This window comes from Spermophilus citellus (assembly GCF_964194105.1).
Source record: "Spermophilus citellus genome assembly, chromosome: 1".
NCBI lineage: Eukaryota > Metazoa > Chordata > Mammalia > Rodentia > Sciuridae > Spermophilus > Spermophilus citellus.
The window spans coordinates 125,799,632-125,817,136 of NC_138182.1; the positions used below are offsets into that span (position 1 = coordinate 125,799,632).

The following is a 17,505-nucleotide window of genomic DNA, read 5'->3' on the forward strand; positions in this document are numbered from 1 at the left end:
GCAGCGGCCCTAATCGCATAACCTGCTTAGCGTCTGAGCTCTGGCTGGCATCGCTCTCTGCGGGGGAGGCTTCGAGAGATGGCACGAAGGAAATGTGTCCAGCCCCGGGTGTAGTCTCTGGCCCAGGAGCCCCAAGGACACCATCTGGGAGGGGAGTGGAGTCATTCCCCAGGACCCAGCAGGGGTCTGAGTGTCCTGGGGACACTCAACGTCAGAGACACCCCTTCAGTCTGGTGAGAGGCACCACCTGTACCTCCTTCCTCTCCAGGGAACAATTTGCCACCTGCTGTAGGCGGAGGCTTATTTTTATTTTTGTTTGAGAGCACCCAGCAAGACTCCCTTCTTGATGAGGGAACCCCAGGGATCTCTCGGCTCCTTTTCTAAAGAAACCACTGCCACTCAGAGCCCTGGTTAACCAGGGCTGGCTCGCACTGGCTCTTGAAAGTAAATGGACAATTCTGGGCCCATGAGTGTCAGCCCTGCCCATTCCTGGAGTCATAAGGCTGAGATGGGTCCAGCTTCTCCTGCTTGGCCTCATGAGGAGCCAGGAGCTTGAGCCATTTGCAGACAGAGCTGGGCATATGCTACAGAGGGGACCTGGGCAGGGGCCAATCCTCATTCTGTCACTGCTGTGAAACTAATCTTAAGACAAGTCTTTTAACCTCTCTGTGTTCTTGCCTTTTCCATCTGCAAGATGAGGATAATATCAACCCCACTTCAATTGTGAGATTAACATGGGTAAATGTGCATAATGGTCCCTGAATTCTGTATAACTGGGTCAAGGCACCATGGCTACTATTGTGTTTTGGGTATGTGTGCTGCGGGGACGGGGTGCCAGGAAAAACTGAGGAGCCCCAGGTGAGCTTACTGGGCACCTGCTCTGTAATGACCATCAGGTCCTGAGCCAAAGGAAATTGGTGGGGCTGGCAAGCACCAGGAGTGTCACACATATAAACACTGAGCTGTCTCCCATCATAGTGGGAAGGAACATGGCTAGAAAGCTCTTGGGCTCTGGGATAAGCAAACCCTGGGTCCCAATCCCAGCTTTGTTGTTTGCTGCCTGGGTCACTGGGGGCAAGCGATGCTGCCTCTCTCAACCTCAGTTTCCTCATCTGTGAAATAGGCAAAGGAGAAGCAATCTCTTTCACCAGCATATATCTTTAATAAATGTCAAGTACGGTGCTTTGTTATGTAGTTGCTGCTAAAGATAAACTTCTCCTCCTAATGTACCTTTGCTTAACTCACCAGCCCTCGCTGACTCACAGCTGGCTCCTTTTTGTCATCTAAGCCTCTACTCTCAGGTCACCTTCCTTTGCAACCCAGTGTGAACTGGCTGTCCCTCTCCGGCCTGAAGGTGCTATCACATGCCCTGCATGATGTACTTCTTGGTACTTTCATCTGGGTGCATGTTCTTGCCTGTGTATCCAAAGAAAAATCAGCTTCCTGATAACAGGAACTTGTGTGTCTTACCCACTGACCGAGGGACTCGCACAGTGTTTGGGACGTGGCCTGTCTGCTGAATGCATCTGTCAGTGCAGGATGTGGCCTTCAGTTTTAGTAGGTACTTAAACATCTGTGGAATGAGTAAGCTCACCAAGAGAAAGGCCTGGTGCAGTACCTAGCACATACAGAGCTGATGTGTCTCCTGAATAACTAAATCATCTACCGTACGAAGACCTGGCACCTAGGAAGTGTTGCCCACAGTCACCACAGGGGCCCTGAGTGCCCTACCCTGCGGACACGGTGCTCCCCACCTTGGCCCAAAGGCTTGCCTTCTGCTCCTGGTTCTTCCAGCCGGTATCTCTCCCGGGTGCTGCTCCCAAGGCTCAGCTCACACAGAGTGGCACTTAGCTCTGGGTCTTCAAACTCCAGTGGGCTCAGAAAGGCATCTCCAGTCAGAAGGGGGTCAGCAATGAGAGGGGAGCAGGGCGGGGACGGGGAGGAGAGGGAGGAACGTGGGGACAGGGAGGTCATGGACTTTGGGGTGCCAGACAGGGAGCGCAGGGCCTGCAGGCGGCCACCTCCCTCTGCCTTCTGGGTCTTGGCCACCTCATCCTCGTGGATAGTGGTGATGCAACCCGAGGGCCGGAAGCCCGTGGTGCCTTCCAGGAGCAGAAGCTCCACCTTGCTCTGCAGCTCCGAGTCCAGCTGCTCAAAGGGGTCGTAGTAGAGGTCAGTGAAGCTGGCCGAGGCGGAGGAGTCCAGGCTGCAGGCGGCCAGGGAGCCCCGGCTGGATGTGAGGGAACCAGGGCTGCTGCCCGAGGACAGGGACTGCATGCTGCTTGAGAGGCTGGGGACAGGGAGAACAGGGACAGTGACTACCCAGAACGTTAATGAAGTGGGCCGCTGGGACTGTATGTGAGCGTCGGAGAACGAATCAGGGCTCTTAGAACACGTGGTCCCATTGGGCCCGCTTGGCGGCCACCTTGCACCCCCACTTCACCGCAAAGAAAACACACACCCAAGAAGGCCACATAACCAGAGTGGCAGGGCCGCACTTTGAACCCAAGAGAGATGCCCGAAAGTCCCACTTTGCCTCCTATGCATTTCTCGATCTTCCACTGGCCACGTCGCATTTTCATGATGTTGGGGTTCTTGTTTTTGTTTGTTTTTTTGGTACTGGGGGAGAACCCGGGTGCATTTTATCCCAGCCCGCCCTTTTTATTTACACTGAGACAGGGTCTTGCTAAATTTCTGAGGCCGGCCTCGAACTCGAGATCCTCCTGCCTCCGCCTTCCCAGGCACTGAGCTTACAGGCGTGCAACTCCGCAGCTGGCCATGATATTGTATCATATTTGAACCCAACCTGAAATATTTCTTACTGTTTTTCTTAAAATCAGCTCACTTTTTTCTACCTTAAAATATTTACTTTAAAAGGGCACCTGACATCCTAAGTGCTATTTGAAAAGCAGTAGCACCTGCTACACAAAGAAGGCAACCGTTTAAAAAAAAAAATCTAATAAACACAAAATTCTGGTGTCAATTCCAGTGATGCACTGCTGCCCTCCTGAGCTAGGCCGGACCCTCTTGCTCTAGAGAGGAGCAGCAGAGGCCTCTTCAGACATGCCAGTGCCTGACCAGGGCCTTCTCAGTGGGAGCAGCTCAGGGAGGGGAAAGACCTTGTCCCTGCCACCCTCACCACCATTTCTGAGCTTTCATACATCTACATTGGAGCCAGAGAGGACAAGTCAAGGTCAGATCTCAGCTGGGCCACCTGGGAACACCTGCACCTGGCCTTCCCCAGGGGGCCGGTCACCCAGGGCCACCACTCACCTCTTCAGTTGTGAGTGTAGAGCTGCTACCTGCCTGGTGGCCTCCTCCAGCTCTCTGACCAGCTGGTTCCTCTTGCTGTTTAACTTTAACCTGGAGGGAGAGAAAGCACGATGGGAATTTGCCAAAGGGATCCGGCTCTCCGTGTCCCCCCAGCTCCCAGAAAAGAAGCACCGGCATGTGCTCTTAGGAATGCACACTCAGCCCAAAGACGTATCTGCAAGAACTTTCTGGAAGCAGTTTCCTACAGTGTTTGGGGAAGTACAGCCTCTACCTATATTATAATATAGGATATTATATATAGCAGGCAGAGCGATTGCTGTGTTACTTACCTAGCCCCTGTCAGGCACTGTGCTAGGAACCTTGAGATGCAACCTCAATTTGGTCACACGGTGATACTTGTATGGTAAGAAAGATTTTTACCACTTTACATATGAGGACATTGAGGCTCATAGAATTGAATAATCGACACAGAGCTAGAGAATTAGTGGCAAGAGTGAGGATCCCACCCAGGCATTCCTCGTTCACGTTGTTTTCTCCTTCCTTCCCTGAATTATTATTTTCTCCTTCCCTTCCTCCCTCCTCCTCCCTCCTTCCTCCCCTTCTTCCACTGACCTTACTGAGTGCCTACATCACACTAGATGCTGATGGTGCTGCTGGGGATAAAGCAGCGAGTGAAACGGAACTTGCTTCTGCTCCTACAGAGTTCCCCTTCTACTGTGGCAGGTGAGAACAGGTAGTAAGAAATACTTCAATATCTAATTAATGCAGTGAATGACAAGGTCCGTGATGGAAAAGTACAGAATGTAAAAGGAGACACCCCATTTAGGCTTTGAGCATGTGACACTGTGGCTCTGATTCCTGGTGTCCACCCTTGTTTGTGTCCCCTTGATCCCCAGGGCTACTTCCCAGACTCCCTTGCCGCTGGGAGGATGAGGCACATGAATGGAGTTCCAGCCTATGGAAGGTGAGGTAAAGTCACCTGTGTCAGCTGAAGTGATTAAGGTTAAGTGGGACTGTCTCCTGGTCAATGACTCTTGTGGCCTCAAAGGGGAAGCGGCTTAGGTTCTGAATGACCACCTGAATGGGCGCTGCTTACTGGGGATACCCAATGAGATATTACATGAGCAAGAAACACATTCCTATCATGTTAGTCACCAGAGATGTGGGGGCTATTTCTTGCAGCAGGTGGACACCCCAGTAGAGAAACCTCAGCCAATAATGAGAGATGGACAGGAGCTGGTTAGGGAAAGGCACTTGCCCCCTCCAAGTGAGATAGGCAAACTTCATTTGCTACACTGAGGACCCTGTGGGCAGAGGTGTGCCACTGCTGGCTGCTCCTCCTTTCCTGCCATCATTCTGGCCTGCTGATCTCTAAACTGGGGAACACACCAAGAGCACAGCTCACCCAGCCTGGAGCGGGGTTCATTTCCATTGAAAACCAAGCCACACCGTCTCCCCCCAGTGTGCTGGGCCTCCAACACATGCCTTGCAGCCAAGGCCAGAGATGTCTTCAGACACCACTGAGGAGTGGAGAGAGGTGGGTGGGCTTGTTAATGGGCAAGCAGACCTACCTGTAAACTGACAAAAAAAAGATAGCCAGAGCAGCAGGCAGGGCAAGCTCAACCCCTGGTGCTGTTCTTCCAGAGTCCTGCCTGGCAGAGGTAGGCAGCAGGTGGGCAGATGGAGCCCATATTACTGGATGAAATTCGGAATTCTCGGTGGGGTGGACAAGGCTAGGGCATCTCCTGACTCACCATAAGAGCAAAGTCCAGAAGGGGTGTGAGGTCTGGGGTGCGGAAGTGGGGCTCACAGAACGAGCCACAGAGGCTGTTCCGGGAGTAAACGCAGGTCCCCATTGGAGCCTGGACAGGATGCTGATGGAACTAAGTTGGCCTGTAGTGGCTTCCTGAGCATGGTGGGGGCAGCCACGGGCAGGTGCCAAGGCTTCCCTCCAGCAGCCTGGGCTTAACAGGCCAGATGGCCTGTGTGTGATGCCTGGCACATGCTGGAAGGCCAGGAACACATCCAGTGTGGAAGCAGGCAGAAGATCCAGCAGGTGGGACTGGAAACCCCACACTCTGAAGGTCAGCACCTGGGGTGCTGGTTAAAATCACAAGAGCCTGCGCCATACCTCAGGCCTGAAGAAGTGGTGCCTGGGGCAGGGGCAGAGCCCACGCTCTAAAGAGCACCTGGCATGACTGCACACCAGCTCTGACTGGGGATGGGGCGTGCGAGGAAGGAGGGAGGTGGGGCTGGCACCAAGAGTGTGAGAAAGCCTGCGGTTCAGATGGATTTTGTGATGGGGTATGGCAGGAGACATGGGTGGCCAAAAGGCACCTGGGGGTGTTCACTCCTGTTCTCAGAGGCACCTTGAATGAAGTGAATGAGTTCGGCCATTGTATGAAGTGAAGTTCATATTAAATCCACTGGGAGGAGGGTGTGAACAGGGAGAGAGAAAACACACTAAAAGACAGACAGACAGACAGACAGACAGACACACACACACACACACACACACACACACACACACGACAGAAGACAAATAAGCCAAGAACAAATCCAAATAAAAAAGGAGCTGAAAGCAAAGAGCTACAGGTACATCAGCATTGTCCCCACTATTCTTGTGGGTCCCCTTCCCAGACTCCTCTTGGGACACACCTGGCTCCCTACCTTGTGCTCTTTGGCTTCCCTATTATCACATCTCCCCAGGAGGACCCTGCCCTCCAGGACCCGCCATGTTGCCTGCTCAGCAGGTGGAGGAGTGGAGACTCTGGCCTTGCTGGACTGGTACTTGAACCCTCTACTCCAGAGCAGCCATGGGACTGTGGCTAGATGGGGTGAAGGCCACAATTGGGCCTTCTGACTGGATAATAGCCTAAAGTGGGCAATGGCTCTGCAACCAGCTTCTGAAGCCAGTTCTGCTGCTCAGTGATGTTGGGCAAGCCTCTGATCCTCATCTGTAAAAGGGGGGGATTGCTTTCAGGGTGCCTGGGAGCTTTAAATAACATAGAACACAAGAAGGCACTTTTACCTGTAGTCTATCTTAGGGGTTTTAAAGAGAATCAATCTCTAGTCCTAATTTCAGGAAATGAAAATTTTTGATAGCAGGGAAGAGCCTCAATTAACCCTCTGGTCCAGCCACTTGCCTTCACACTATATGATACTTTCTCCTGTGTTCCACTTACCCAGTGACAGGTGAGGGCCAATCATCCATTCCTGTTAGTGGAGGATGAAGGAGAAGAAGTGGATACACTTTGAACATCTCTTTGGGTAGTCCTGATAATGTTCTTGGTGGGAAGAGATTGGCACCAGTGACCCGTCAGGGATCCTTTGAGCCATGAGGGGCCAGGAAGGGGCTCATCAACTTGGTCTAGCAGGCACTGAGCCGCGTGCTACTGGAGCTCACTCAATTGCTAGGATGCTATTGCAAGCTGCTTGCTCCTGAAGGGCCCCTCGCCTGATGATGCAGAGAGAGCAAATGTAGACACTGCTTCTGTGGGGACACAACTGGGCTTCCTCCTCTGATAACCACTGGGAAAAGAGATTCATGTGCTAATCACCTCAAGCACACCCCCTCTAGAAAATCACAAGTTATAGAAGGAAACACTGAGGAAAGACTTGAAGACATTGGTACAGGCAAGGACTGTGTGGATAAGACCCCAAAAAGCACAGGCAGGAAAAGCAAAGCTGCACGAGTGGGATGCTATCAAAACAAGAAGCAAAGGAAAAGAACATGGTGAAGGCGCCCTGGAATCCAGGCGCGTTCCTTGGCTTTTAGTTTCAGAAGTCTCTGAGTGAAACCCCTCGGAGGACAGGGAACACTGCTCTCAAGACTCCAAGATGGGACAAGCTCACAAAACTGTCTCTATGGACACAGGACACGATGCTAGCAGAGCAGAGAGGGGAAAAGTGCCAGAGCCAGAAGAGCAAGGAGACACCACTTGCACAGGTGGGGAGGCACAGGTGTCGGAAAAAGGTGAAAACCGACATTTGTATGGAGGAATCTACTGACAGAAGATGGCAGAAAAACCTTGCAGAAGTCAGGTGTCCTGGATAAGCAAGCGGATTCGCTGTTAGAATGGAAGAGCACTAGAGAACAGGCTTCAGAATGAAGCGGGAGAAGAGACCTTGGTCACGCCCCTGATGTTGAATTATCATTTGGAATTTCAAGGGGTTAGTGGTGCATACACATCTAAGGCAGAACCAGAGATCACAGGAGATAAGTCACGTGACATTCAAAAACCAAAACCACAGCAATGATAACCTCAAACTTTCAGTTTAAGGTTTAAAGCATTGTTTTATATTTGTCTTAGGTTATACAATGTATATTAAATAAAAACCTTGTCATATGGTATACTTCATAATGATTGTAAATTAAACTATACTAGATTAGTATTCTGGCTAATCTCAGCTTATAAAATACTTACTATATTTTACTAGTCTAAATGATAATTGCAATTCTGAGTTTTTAAAGAAAGGCTCTTCTTGAAGTCAATTATGTGGCTCCAAATTTATCTGAGGATTTATTTTAAACTTTGACTAATGTACGGCAAGAGAAAGTCTGCCAAGGAGCCAGGTGTAATGGCTCATGCCTGTAATCCCAGCAGCTGGGGATGGAGAGGCAGGAGGATCACGAGTTCAGTCTGTCTCAGCAACTTAGGCCCTAAGCAACTCAGCAAGACCTGTCTTAAAGGAAAAAAAATTAAAAAGGCTAGGGATATGGCTCAGTGGTTAAGTGCCCCTGGGTTCAATCCCCAGTACAAAAAAAAAAAAAAAAAAAAGAAAAAAAAAAGCTCAAATGATCTGTACAGAAATTTCTCCTATACACAATGGCCAACAAGTACAAAAATCACTCGACATCTCTAATCATTAGGCAAATGTGAATTAAAACTACAATGGGATATTATCTTACCCCAGATAGAATGGTCATGATAAAAAAGACAAATAAATATCCAACATTGGCGAGGATGCAGAGAAAGGAAATAGCACTGGCGATAATGTCATTCATACAATCACTATGCGAGACAGTACGGAGGTGCTGTTAAAAACAGAGCCACTGTGGTATGATCCAGCAATCCCACTAGTAGGTATGCATCCAAAGGATGTCAATCCTTACATCAGAGAGACACCTGCACTCTCATATTTAATGCAGTACTATTCACAATAGCAAAAGTAATCAACCAGGTGTCCACTGCCCAATGAGTGGATAAAGAAAATGAGATATAAATATATATACACACAATGAAACTGTCCAACCATAAAAAAGATCAAAATCCTGTCATTTGGGGCAAAGATGGACAGATGCGGAGGACATGGTAAGTGAAACAAGCCAGACACAGGAAGGTTCTCACTTATTTGTAGAAGTCAGAAAGGTGATCTGTGGAAACCAGGAGTGAATGACAGGTATGAGAGGCTGGAAAGAATGTTGGTTGGGGACAGAGGGAGGTCAGGCAATGGATCCCCAAGTTACATAGGGGGAGTCAGGTCCAGTGTTGCATACCACATTAGGGTAACTACCATCTGCAACAGTTTTTGTGTGTGTATTTCAAAATAACAAGGAGAGTCTGAAGGTTCCCAGGACAGAAATGATTAAGTGTTTGGGGAGATGGAAATGTCAGTTTTCCTGATTGGGTCATTATACAACATATACATATACTTAAATATTATGTGTCATTAAAAAAAGAAAAAGAAAAATCACTAGCTTTGACTCTAAGTTCACAAGGGCAGGAAATTTGCAATAAAATCTGCTACCAAAAAGTAAAAAGAACCAGAATAGATTTGAAGGTCAACAGGCAAGGCCCATACCTCAATTTCTGTTTCCTCCAAACTGCCCTGCACACACAGCATGTGCAAAAAATGTTTTTTTGAAGAAGTGAATAAACCACTGGTTGATGGGCAGGTGAATGGGTGGGTGTGGAGCCAGGGACTGCAGGACCTCCCATGAACACAGAGTCACACTGTGCAGGGTGGGTGTGGGAATGGTGCGGACACTAGTGGAAATGCATACACAAAGTCTGGTATGAGAACAGGGGCTTCAGGGTATATCAAGACCACAGATGAGGCTGATTCACTCTATTTTTTAAAACTTTGGATTAGTCGCCAATACTTAAATATTAAAAATTCAATTTTTTTGTTAATTGGATGTAGGTCAGTAGTGGAGCACTTGCCTAGCATGTGTGAAGCCCTAGGTTCTTCTCCAGCACCCCCCCCCCCAAAATGTATATGTGTTTGTGTGTGTGTATGTGTGTGTGTGTGTGTGTATGAATATAAATAAAATACGGAACCTCAGGCAGCCCAGGGCCCACACTTCCACCTGCTGGAGCAGGGAGACGGCACATGCTGTAGACAGTGGGCTCTGTGCACTATGGTCTGATGTGGACGGCCACCAGGCACTTCCACAACCTGTTGATCCCTATAAGCATAACAGTTTACAACCTGGACACACCAATGGGCTTCAAACTGCAGTCACTTAGGATGTGGTGAAATCAATTTAGTGGGCCATAAGCAGCATGAAGCTTGAAAAGAAATACATAAATACATTCATCCGGTGGTATTCTGGGAGATCGGTTGCAGACTCACATACAACACACACACGTGCATGCACACTTGGATACTGAAGTCCACGGTTCAAATTTCTTATGTGTATGGGGTAGTATTTGCATAAAACACATACATATTTTCCTATATATTTTAAATCATCTTTACATTATTATAATACCTAATACAATGTAAATGCAATCTCAAATAGCTGTTACACTGCACTGTGTATTTGTACTTTTTGTTATATTATTTAAAAATTTGTTTTTTCTTCACCTTTTCAATCTGTAGTTGCTTGAATCTATGGATATGGACGCCATGGATACTGAGGGCTGATTGTCCACAAGAGAAATTGGAGGACACGGAAAGCATATGCTCTACTGTGCCAAACTTGTGTATCTTAGGTCACGATATAAAATGTGAATCACTGTCACAAAGTTGGAAAACGAGTGTTCTCAAGGATTCTGAGTTATGGGGCTCACTTCTATCAGAAGATTCACTTCTGAAAGGCGGTGCCCAGGCAGGAAACTTTGGGCAACATGATTGAGCTCCAGGTGGCTGGTGCGCTGGGTGGCAATCCTTTCCCCGATAAACTACCGTGGAGGCTATAAGACACCTAAACTGACACTGCTCATGGAGAAGTCAGGTGCCCAAGGTGTGCCCCTCACCTCTGGTCCCTGCTGGGCCAGAGGACAGGCACATTCCCTAACCCAAGCCCCTGGGACACACCTGGTTCATACTTTCCAGCCCCAGACCCACCTCTCTGTCAGCGCCTTGCTCTGGGTGTCCCGGGCTGCCTGCAGGTCCTTCTCCAGACGCTTCCGAGCCATCTCCAACTGTTCTACCTCCCCCTGGGTCCACTTCCGGGGGCTGATGAAGCGCATCTCCTTCAGCAGCTCCTCCTTCTCGTTGATGAGGATCAGCCGGTCCCTCTCTGAGTCTAGCACCCCGGGCCAGGCCTCACTGTCGAGCTTGGCCAGCTGGATCTTCAGGTTGGCGATCCTGGGGGCGGAGAAGGTGAGATCCACTGGTGTGAACAAAGGCACTGTGGGGACAGGAGACTGTGCTTCTAAGACAGAAGGAACCAGGGGCCAGGAGACCCTCAGAGCACTCTTTGGCAGTTATAGTCTTCCTTTTAATCAGTTTCTAGGAAACACATTTTATCTAACAAACACACGTTGGTGCCTATCCTGTCCCAACCATGAAGTCGTCTCTAGGGTACAGACATGAGCTAGGCAATGCCCCCAAGCCTGCTACATGAGAGACTTGGATCCAATACCAGGCAATAACCTCTTTCCATGAGCTGTGTGACCCTGGGCCAACTGTTCACCTCTCTGAAGGGAATAAATAAAGCTCCTTCCTTATGAGGTTGTGGTTCAAGATTTTATGACAACCCATAAGCCCTCAAAGCACAGTATTTGGCACACAGTAAGCCCTCAATAAATGTTTCTGTTGCTACTGTTGTTATTACCTGGTTGGACCACTTATTAGTTATGTAACACTAGGTAAACTCGCCAAGACCTGAAGATAAGAAAAACAATCACTCATCCTTTGGATTGTGAGGATCAGCAGTAATGTCTGCAAGGTGCCTGCCACACAGTACGCGCTCTGCCAATGACAGTTGCGGACAACAGGGGTCTTGGTGACTAACCATGTGTTCTCAGTCCAGAGAGTGGTGGTGGTGCTATTGAAAAGCCATGCATTTGGGGGTTCAGATGGTTTGAGAGGAATCCTGCCTCTGGCCTTTGTGAAAGAAGGTGGGGCTGGGGGTGCAGCTTGGTGGTTGAGCACGTGCTTTGTATGTGGGAAGCCCTGGGTTCAATCCTAATCATCACCCCCCCCCCCACACACACACACAAAAAAAAAAAAAAAACACACATTTCGGTGTCACATTTGGTGCCTGGTATACTGAAGGCACTTAATAAATGCTAAGGGAAGAAATCAGCAGCCTTGCACCTTAACTTCTCTAAGACTCAGGATCCTCGTCTGTAAGGTAGGGATAATGACGGTACCTACAAGGTGGGTTATAAAAAAGAAGCAGTAAGATCTCTTTAGATATTGCCAAGTATTATATAGACATGAGGAAATATTACCACTAAAATAAGATTCCCAGTGTAATGAAGAGTACTGCTAGAAATACCTGAAAGTAATTATGCCATGATCCTTGAGACTTGACCTATTCAAATCACGTCTGGGCCTCACGTCTCGGCCTTACCCCATCCCATCAGAGCAGACACACAGGAGTTGTTAACCTCACTGGATATACGCCTGACAGCTCACCTGAGACTGCAAATCACAAACATGGCCAATACTTGTTGGGAGCCGAGACCTACGGCCTGCAGCTCAGTCTGATCTGTGGTCAGTGTGGTTGAACTCATCGTACCAAAACATGAGTAGGAAAAACTCCATACAGAAAAACACCTCAAGGTTTGCTCCTTCCCCAGTCAAGTTTCCCAGTAGGAATCCTTACGGTTTACCATTCGGTTTCACATTGATATATACAGCAATCCATGAAGGTTAGCTATGTGGCAACTTCATAGAGCCCTGCTATCTCCAGGACTCTGATCAGCTCTCAGGATGGCATCAAAGGTCTGGCAGCTAGACTCTAAGCAGGACACTGAGGAGTGACGGACGCTTTCCTGGGTGTACTTTCTAGGGTGCTATCCCTACGCCATTGCTGCTTAAATCAGGGTAACTCATCCTCTGGAAAATCTGATGGAAACTGTCAGTCTCTCAACTTCGAAACACCCTTGACAAAACCTGACGTGTGACAATCAAACATTCCATTCACTCTGGTTACCTCCCTTCCTTCACAAATCCTGCAGCCCCTGCTTTCCTACTCGGCAACCTCTTCTGCCTCCTTTACACCAAATCTAGCTTTGGGTAGAGGCGGAGGTAAGAAGCCGGGTAAAGTCAGATGAGCCAGGAAGCTCTGTGATAATTTTAATGGCTTGATCCCAGAGGGAACACTTCAGTGCTTCAGTCTCTCCAGGACTGGTTACATAGGACAGGCATTACTGCAAGCTGGAATAGATCCAAGGTTCAGAGTGGCTCCCTTCAGAGGGGACAAGTGACTGTCCAAACATACACGTTCTGCTGTTTTGCTGAATCCCTAGTGGGAAGGGGAAACAGTTCAAAGGCATCTGCTTCCCTCCACCTGACCATTATCTAATTCTTCCTTCTTTTGCTAACAACACCATGGTGTGCCTATGGAAAACCTCTCCTCCCATACTTTTAAGTTGCTTGGTTCCCCCAAAGCTGACCTCAGTCTCCTTCCAGCATGAGCATATGACCCATGCGTGGACCTTCATGGAATTCTAATCCTCCTGCTCCCACCCTCCCTACCAGCCGTGCATCAGTGATTGGTTCATCCAAAACTGTCAGTGAATCTCAAGTTATTTTGTGGGTCTGGGGACTAAACCCAGGGCCCTGAACAGGCAAGACAAGCACTTTTGCAACTGAGCTACATCCCAGCCTTTAAGACTCATTAAAATTGTTGGGAAAGGCAGGTCCCCTTTCTACTGGGGTTGCTACCCTGGTTGTATGTAAGCTTAGAATTGTTGAGGGTCATCTTGTCACCTTGGGAGGAAAAACCTGTTTGAAATGAAGCCAAAACAAAGACAGCGAAGTGGAGAATATAGAGATGGAATCTGTGTAACGTTAATTGAGCACCTGGATCCAGCTAAGCCTGAATCTGTATTCCCCCAGGATTTTGGAGATAGATAAGACAATAAATTCCCTTTTGGTTTCTTCCTCTGGTTTCTATCACATTTCTGTCCTAGCTGCAGAGAATCTGGTGCTAACGGAAGGTTGGGAGAGAAGAACTGGGCATTACCACACTCTACCCAGCCTGGCTGAGAGAGTTCATGGGCCAGGCAACTTAGTCCATGGAGAAATGGCTGTAATACGCCTGGATTCATTCACCAGCAGATGCTCAGGGGGTTCTTTCCCAGTAGGGCTGACTCAGTGTATAGGAAGATCATGAACTTGAAACCAGAATGTCTAGGGTTCCAATTCTAACTGTACAACCTGGAAAAGCCATGAAACATCTTGCTAAACTCTCTCCCCTCTAAATATGGAAATAATAAGATAGAAGCTATGGTATGAGGTTGCTTTTAAAATTAAATAATAGATGCACAAACGTCTTAATATTGCTGGGTGCAGTGGCACATGCCTATAATCCCAGCGACTTGGGAAATGCAGGCAAGAGGATCAAGTTCAAGGCGAGTCTCTGCAACTCAGTGAGACTGTCTCGAAATAAAAAGCAAAAATGGCTTGGGGACATGCCTCGGTGGTAGAAGAGCCCCTGGGTTCAATCTCCAGTACAACAATGAATAAACAAATAAGATGTTTTAGTACAACAAGCAATCTGTTTATGCCTATTAACAGATGCTCTAAAAATGCCAGGTTTGATTATTATTTTATTTGTGGAAGTGCAACCCAGCCGCTTTGGATTCCATGAAGCCACATCTTTATGGAGTTGAAACTCAGTTGAAAAGCACAGCCAGCTCGCGGTCATGCAGGAGATGTTGTAGTGGATAGTGTCTGTAGTCCTCTTAGCCTATTGCCAAAAATGACCAAACAAACCTGTGGATCCTCCAAACCAAACTGCTTCCAGGATCATCAGCAAACTTTGATTACAGAAACCAACACAAGAAGGAGAAAAATAAATCATCTTTGAGAGGTTAAGCAGATTTGGGTTCAAAGCACAGTTCCATACTCTACACAGTGTCCTGAGCAAGGCATTGCCTCTCTAAATTCCAGAGGATTAATATAAGAGGACTATACTACCTACCTTCGTAATTTTGGGGAGGGTTAAACAGGGTGGGAATGCAAAAAGCTGGGCTCAGAGCAGACCCCCACCATATGACTGTAGGAACCCCACAGCCCTAGCACCAGCCTGGAGTTACCTTCTCTTAGCCTCTTCATATCGAAGACGCAGTCTGACCTTTTCTGCCAATTGATTGTTGCCGCTGGTGCCGAACTAGAGGGCGAGAGCAGAGTCGGGAGTTACACAGCTATTGTGGCCGCTACTGAGCTATGTTTCGAGAGCTCGGGAAGGACTTGACAGCTTGTGTGGGGCAGAGCAAAGAACAGCCCTCGATTCTTGGGCTGGCTTGTGGACGGCAGGGAAGCTAGTTAAGCAAAAAATACTTCTCTTCCTTCAGGTCATGGAAACAGTCTCAAACTGACATCCATCCCTTGAGGAAGAGAAGCCGAGGGTCTAGAAGCCCCAAATGGCTCAGAGCCAATGGAGGCAGGAGAGGTAGCAGGTAAGAAAAGACAGGGACAGGAAATCCATAAGAAAGCCATCCTGGGGTGCTGGGAAGGGGGCAGTAGAAAACTCAGGCTGCAGTCAGGACTCAATCCTGACCGCACATGGAGAAGGTCCTAGGATTTAGGAGGCACGGGGTCTCTTCAGGAATACCTGGCTTACATGTGGCTTTTAGCTGGACATGTGGATGGTGTGGGGAAGGAGGGAACAGCTCTATGCCCTGTGCTCCTCTGTCAAGAGCCATAAGAAGCTACAAGGTTCCCCAGACAACACATGGATACAGCTTCTCTTCCCAAGCTGGAGGATGCCCCTGACATCTGACGGGAGTAGTCTTTAGCGCAGAAGCTGGAGGTAGTCTGGCTATGTCATCTGCTCTAGTGAAACTCTCCAAAAGTTACAGCTCACCATGAGTTGGCGCTACCCATGATCCCCATCGGAACAGCACTTCACTGCTCATGACCCACTGGGACTGCGCTTTAATTAGGAGTCACACAGCTGTGTGAAAGCGGCACACATAGCTTTGGAACTAACAGGAGGAAAATATCCTCTGCCTTCCAGCTGAATGGAGCTGCGCACAGTATGACAGAAACCAGAGGAAGACACTTTGTCCTTTAAAAGTGTTTTCCATGCAGGTCTAGAGGCACCAGTACCTGGCCAGGTAATGTCAGAGCGGAGGAGCCCTGAGCTGGTGCGCTTCCCTGACCCACCTGCCAGAGCTCTGGGGCCAGGAGCTGTGAGAAAAGGTGCTCCCCAGGGTGGAGTTGGCAGCCAGTGAAAGCAAGCAGAGGGCACCTGCCTGGAAGCCCTCCTGTGGGACCCGCCTACTCACACTCCCCGAGATGTCCGTCTGGGAGCTCACGTCCAAGTACTGTTTCGGCAGTGGGAAGCCTGAGCTCTCCAGAGAGCTGCTGCTGGACCACAGGTCGGAGTGAGACCCTCTGTCGGTGCAGAAGCCATCCTTGAGCATGGTGAGACTCTGCAGGCAGAGGGGGACAGTGTGTAGGTTAGTCATGCATCTTCCAGGTCTGCCAGGCACTGGAGGGCTTTCCTGGGCATCTTCTCTAATCCAGGAATCTGTGCTCACCCCTGACACCCAGCTGATGCCATGCAGAGGGCTCCGAGTGGGCGCTTACAGGACCTTTTACATGGAGACAGTAGGGTGCATGTGGGCTCAGCGCAGGGCACAATCCCTGCTGTATCTTCCTAGCTGTGCCATCTAAGCTGGAATGATTAACTTGTCTATGCCTCAACTTCCTTTCCTGTAAGATGGGAATGACCCTAGGTGCTACCTCACAAGACAGTCACATTGATTAAACTGATGACAGTGTGAAATGTGGTATAGCCAACACTCAGCAACGGTCGGTTTCACTAAGAGCTCACTGAGTCCTGACAATAGCTCTTTGAGGAATGACTTGTGATTATTCCCCCTTTTATCAAGGAGAAGCTGGCAATGGTCAGAGCCAGGATTTGGACTTGACTTTGTTGCTCTGTGTTCTTAACTGCTAATCACAACAGGAATGCTCCTTGCTGTCCAGGAGCACCCTGTCTGAACGTTTTCACTGGGCTGCTGTCTCGGCAAGAGTTGTGGAAATACTCTGTCTTAGAGCATAAAGCTTCCTTTACTTAGCAACTTGCAGCCAGCAGCTCTGGGTCTTGGACTTTTAACCTGCCAATGGCAACCATGATAGAGATCTCTGAGGTCAGGGTGGTTCCTGTGTGGGGAGGTGGTATGCCCAGGGGTTAAGCAAATAGGCTTTTGAGTCAGGTGCTCGGGGGTTTGAATCCTGGCTCTATCCATTGTACTGAGTCCTGCAGTCCTTATCTGTAGAATCAAATTAAAGCAGAGTTGATACAGAAGGCAGGTCAGACCCATTGCACCAATGCATGCAAAGTCCTTGGCACAGCTGCCTGGCGTGGTAGAGAATAACTCTTCTCCTGTGTTCAGTTCCCAGCACACAGTGAGAACACACATACACAAAATGATTACAGAGATACTACATCCTGATGTTGAGATTAACGATGCTGAAACCATCTCCTTCCATTTGCTTCATTGAAAGATAAACCCAGTGGCCAGAGCTAGGGGCAAGGACATGGCCTTTGGGGTATGCCTGACGGTGTTCACCCCAGCTTTGCCACTGACCCTATGTGGCCCCAAGTCAGCCATCTAGTACACTGAAGCCTCCAATCTTTCCTCTATAAAATGGGACCAAACTCCAAGAAGACTAGTCAAGGTCAAGTTGCTCTTGTCTGAAATGCCTGGGTCAGGAATTGTTTCAGACTTGGATCTTTACAGATGCATATACACCATGAGCTATCTCAGGAAGGGACCCAAGTCTAAACAGGAAACTGTTGTCCACATGGCTTATGTGCACAGCCAGGAGGTGACCTCATAGGAGACCTTCGGTGCACCTGTGTTCCAC

The 17,505-nt window shown here is 48.8% G+C and overlaps 1 protein-coding gene across 1 annotated transcript in view; it reads right to left on the bottom strand.

Annotated features, from left to right (window-relative positions):
• The window catches only part of WWC1 (WW and C2 domain containing 1), a 143,525-nt gene that overhangs the window by 33,746 nt on the left and 92,274 nt on the right, over nt 1-17,505 (bottom strand). Inside the window, exons 7-12 of the mRNA XM_081296533.1 lie at nt 15,915-16,061; nt 14,721-14,794; nt 10,570-10,812; nt 3,274-3,363; nt 1,732-2,290; nt 1,479-1,573 (exon numbers count right to left, since the gene is read on the bottom strand). Of these exons, the coding sequence (XP_081152659.1) occupies nt 1,479-1,573; nt 1,732-2,290; nt 3,274-3,363; nt 10,570-10,812; nt 14,721-14,794; nt 15,915-16,061 (1,208 nt within the window). The remainder of the gene's footprint in view (nt 1-1,478; nt 1,574-1,731; nt 2,291-3,273; nt 3,364-10,569; nt 10,813-14,720; nt 14,795-15,914; nt 16,062-17,505) is intronic.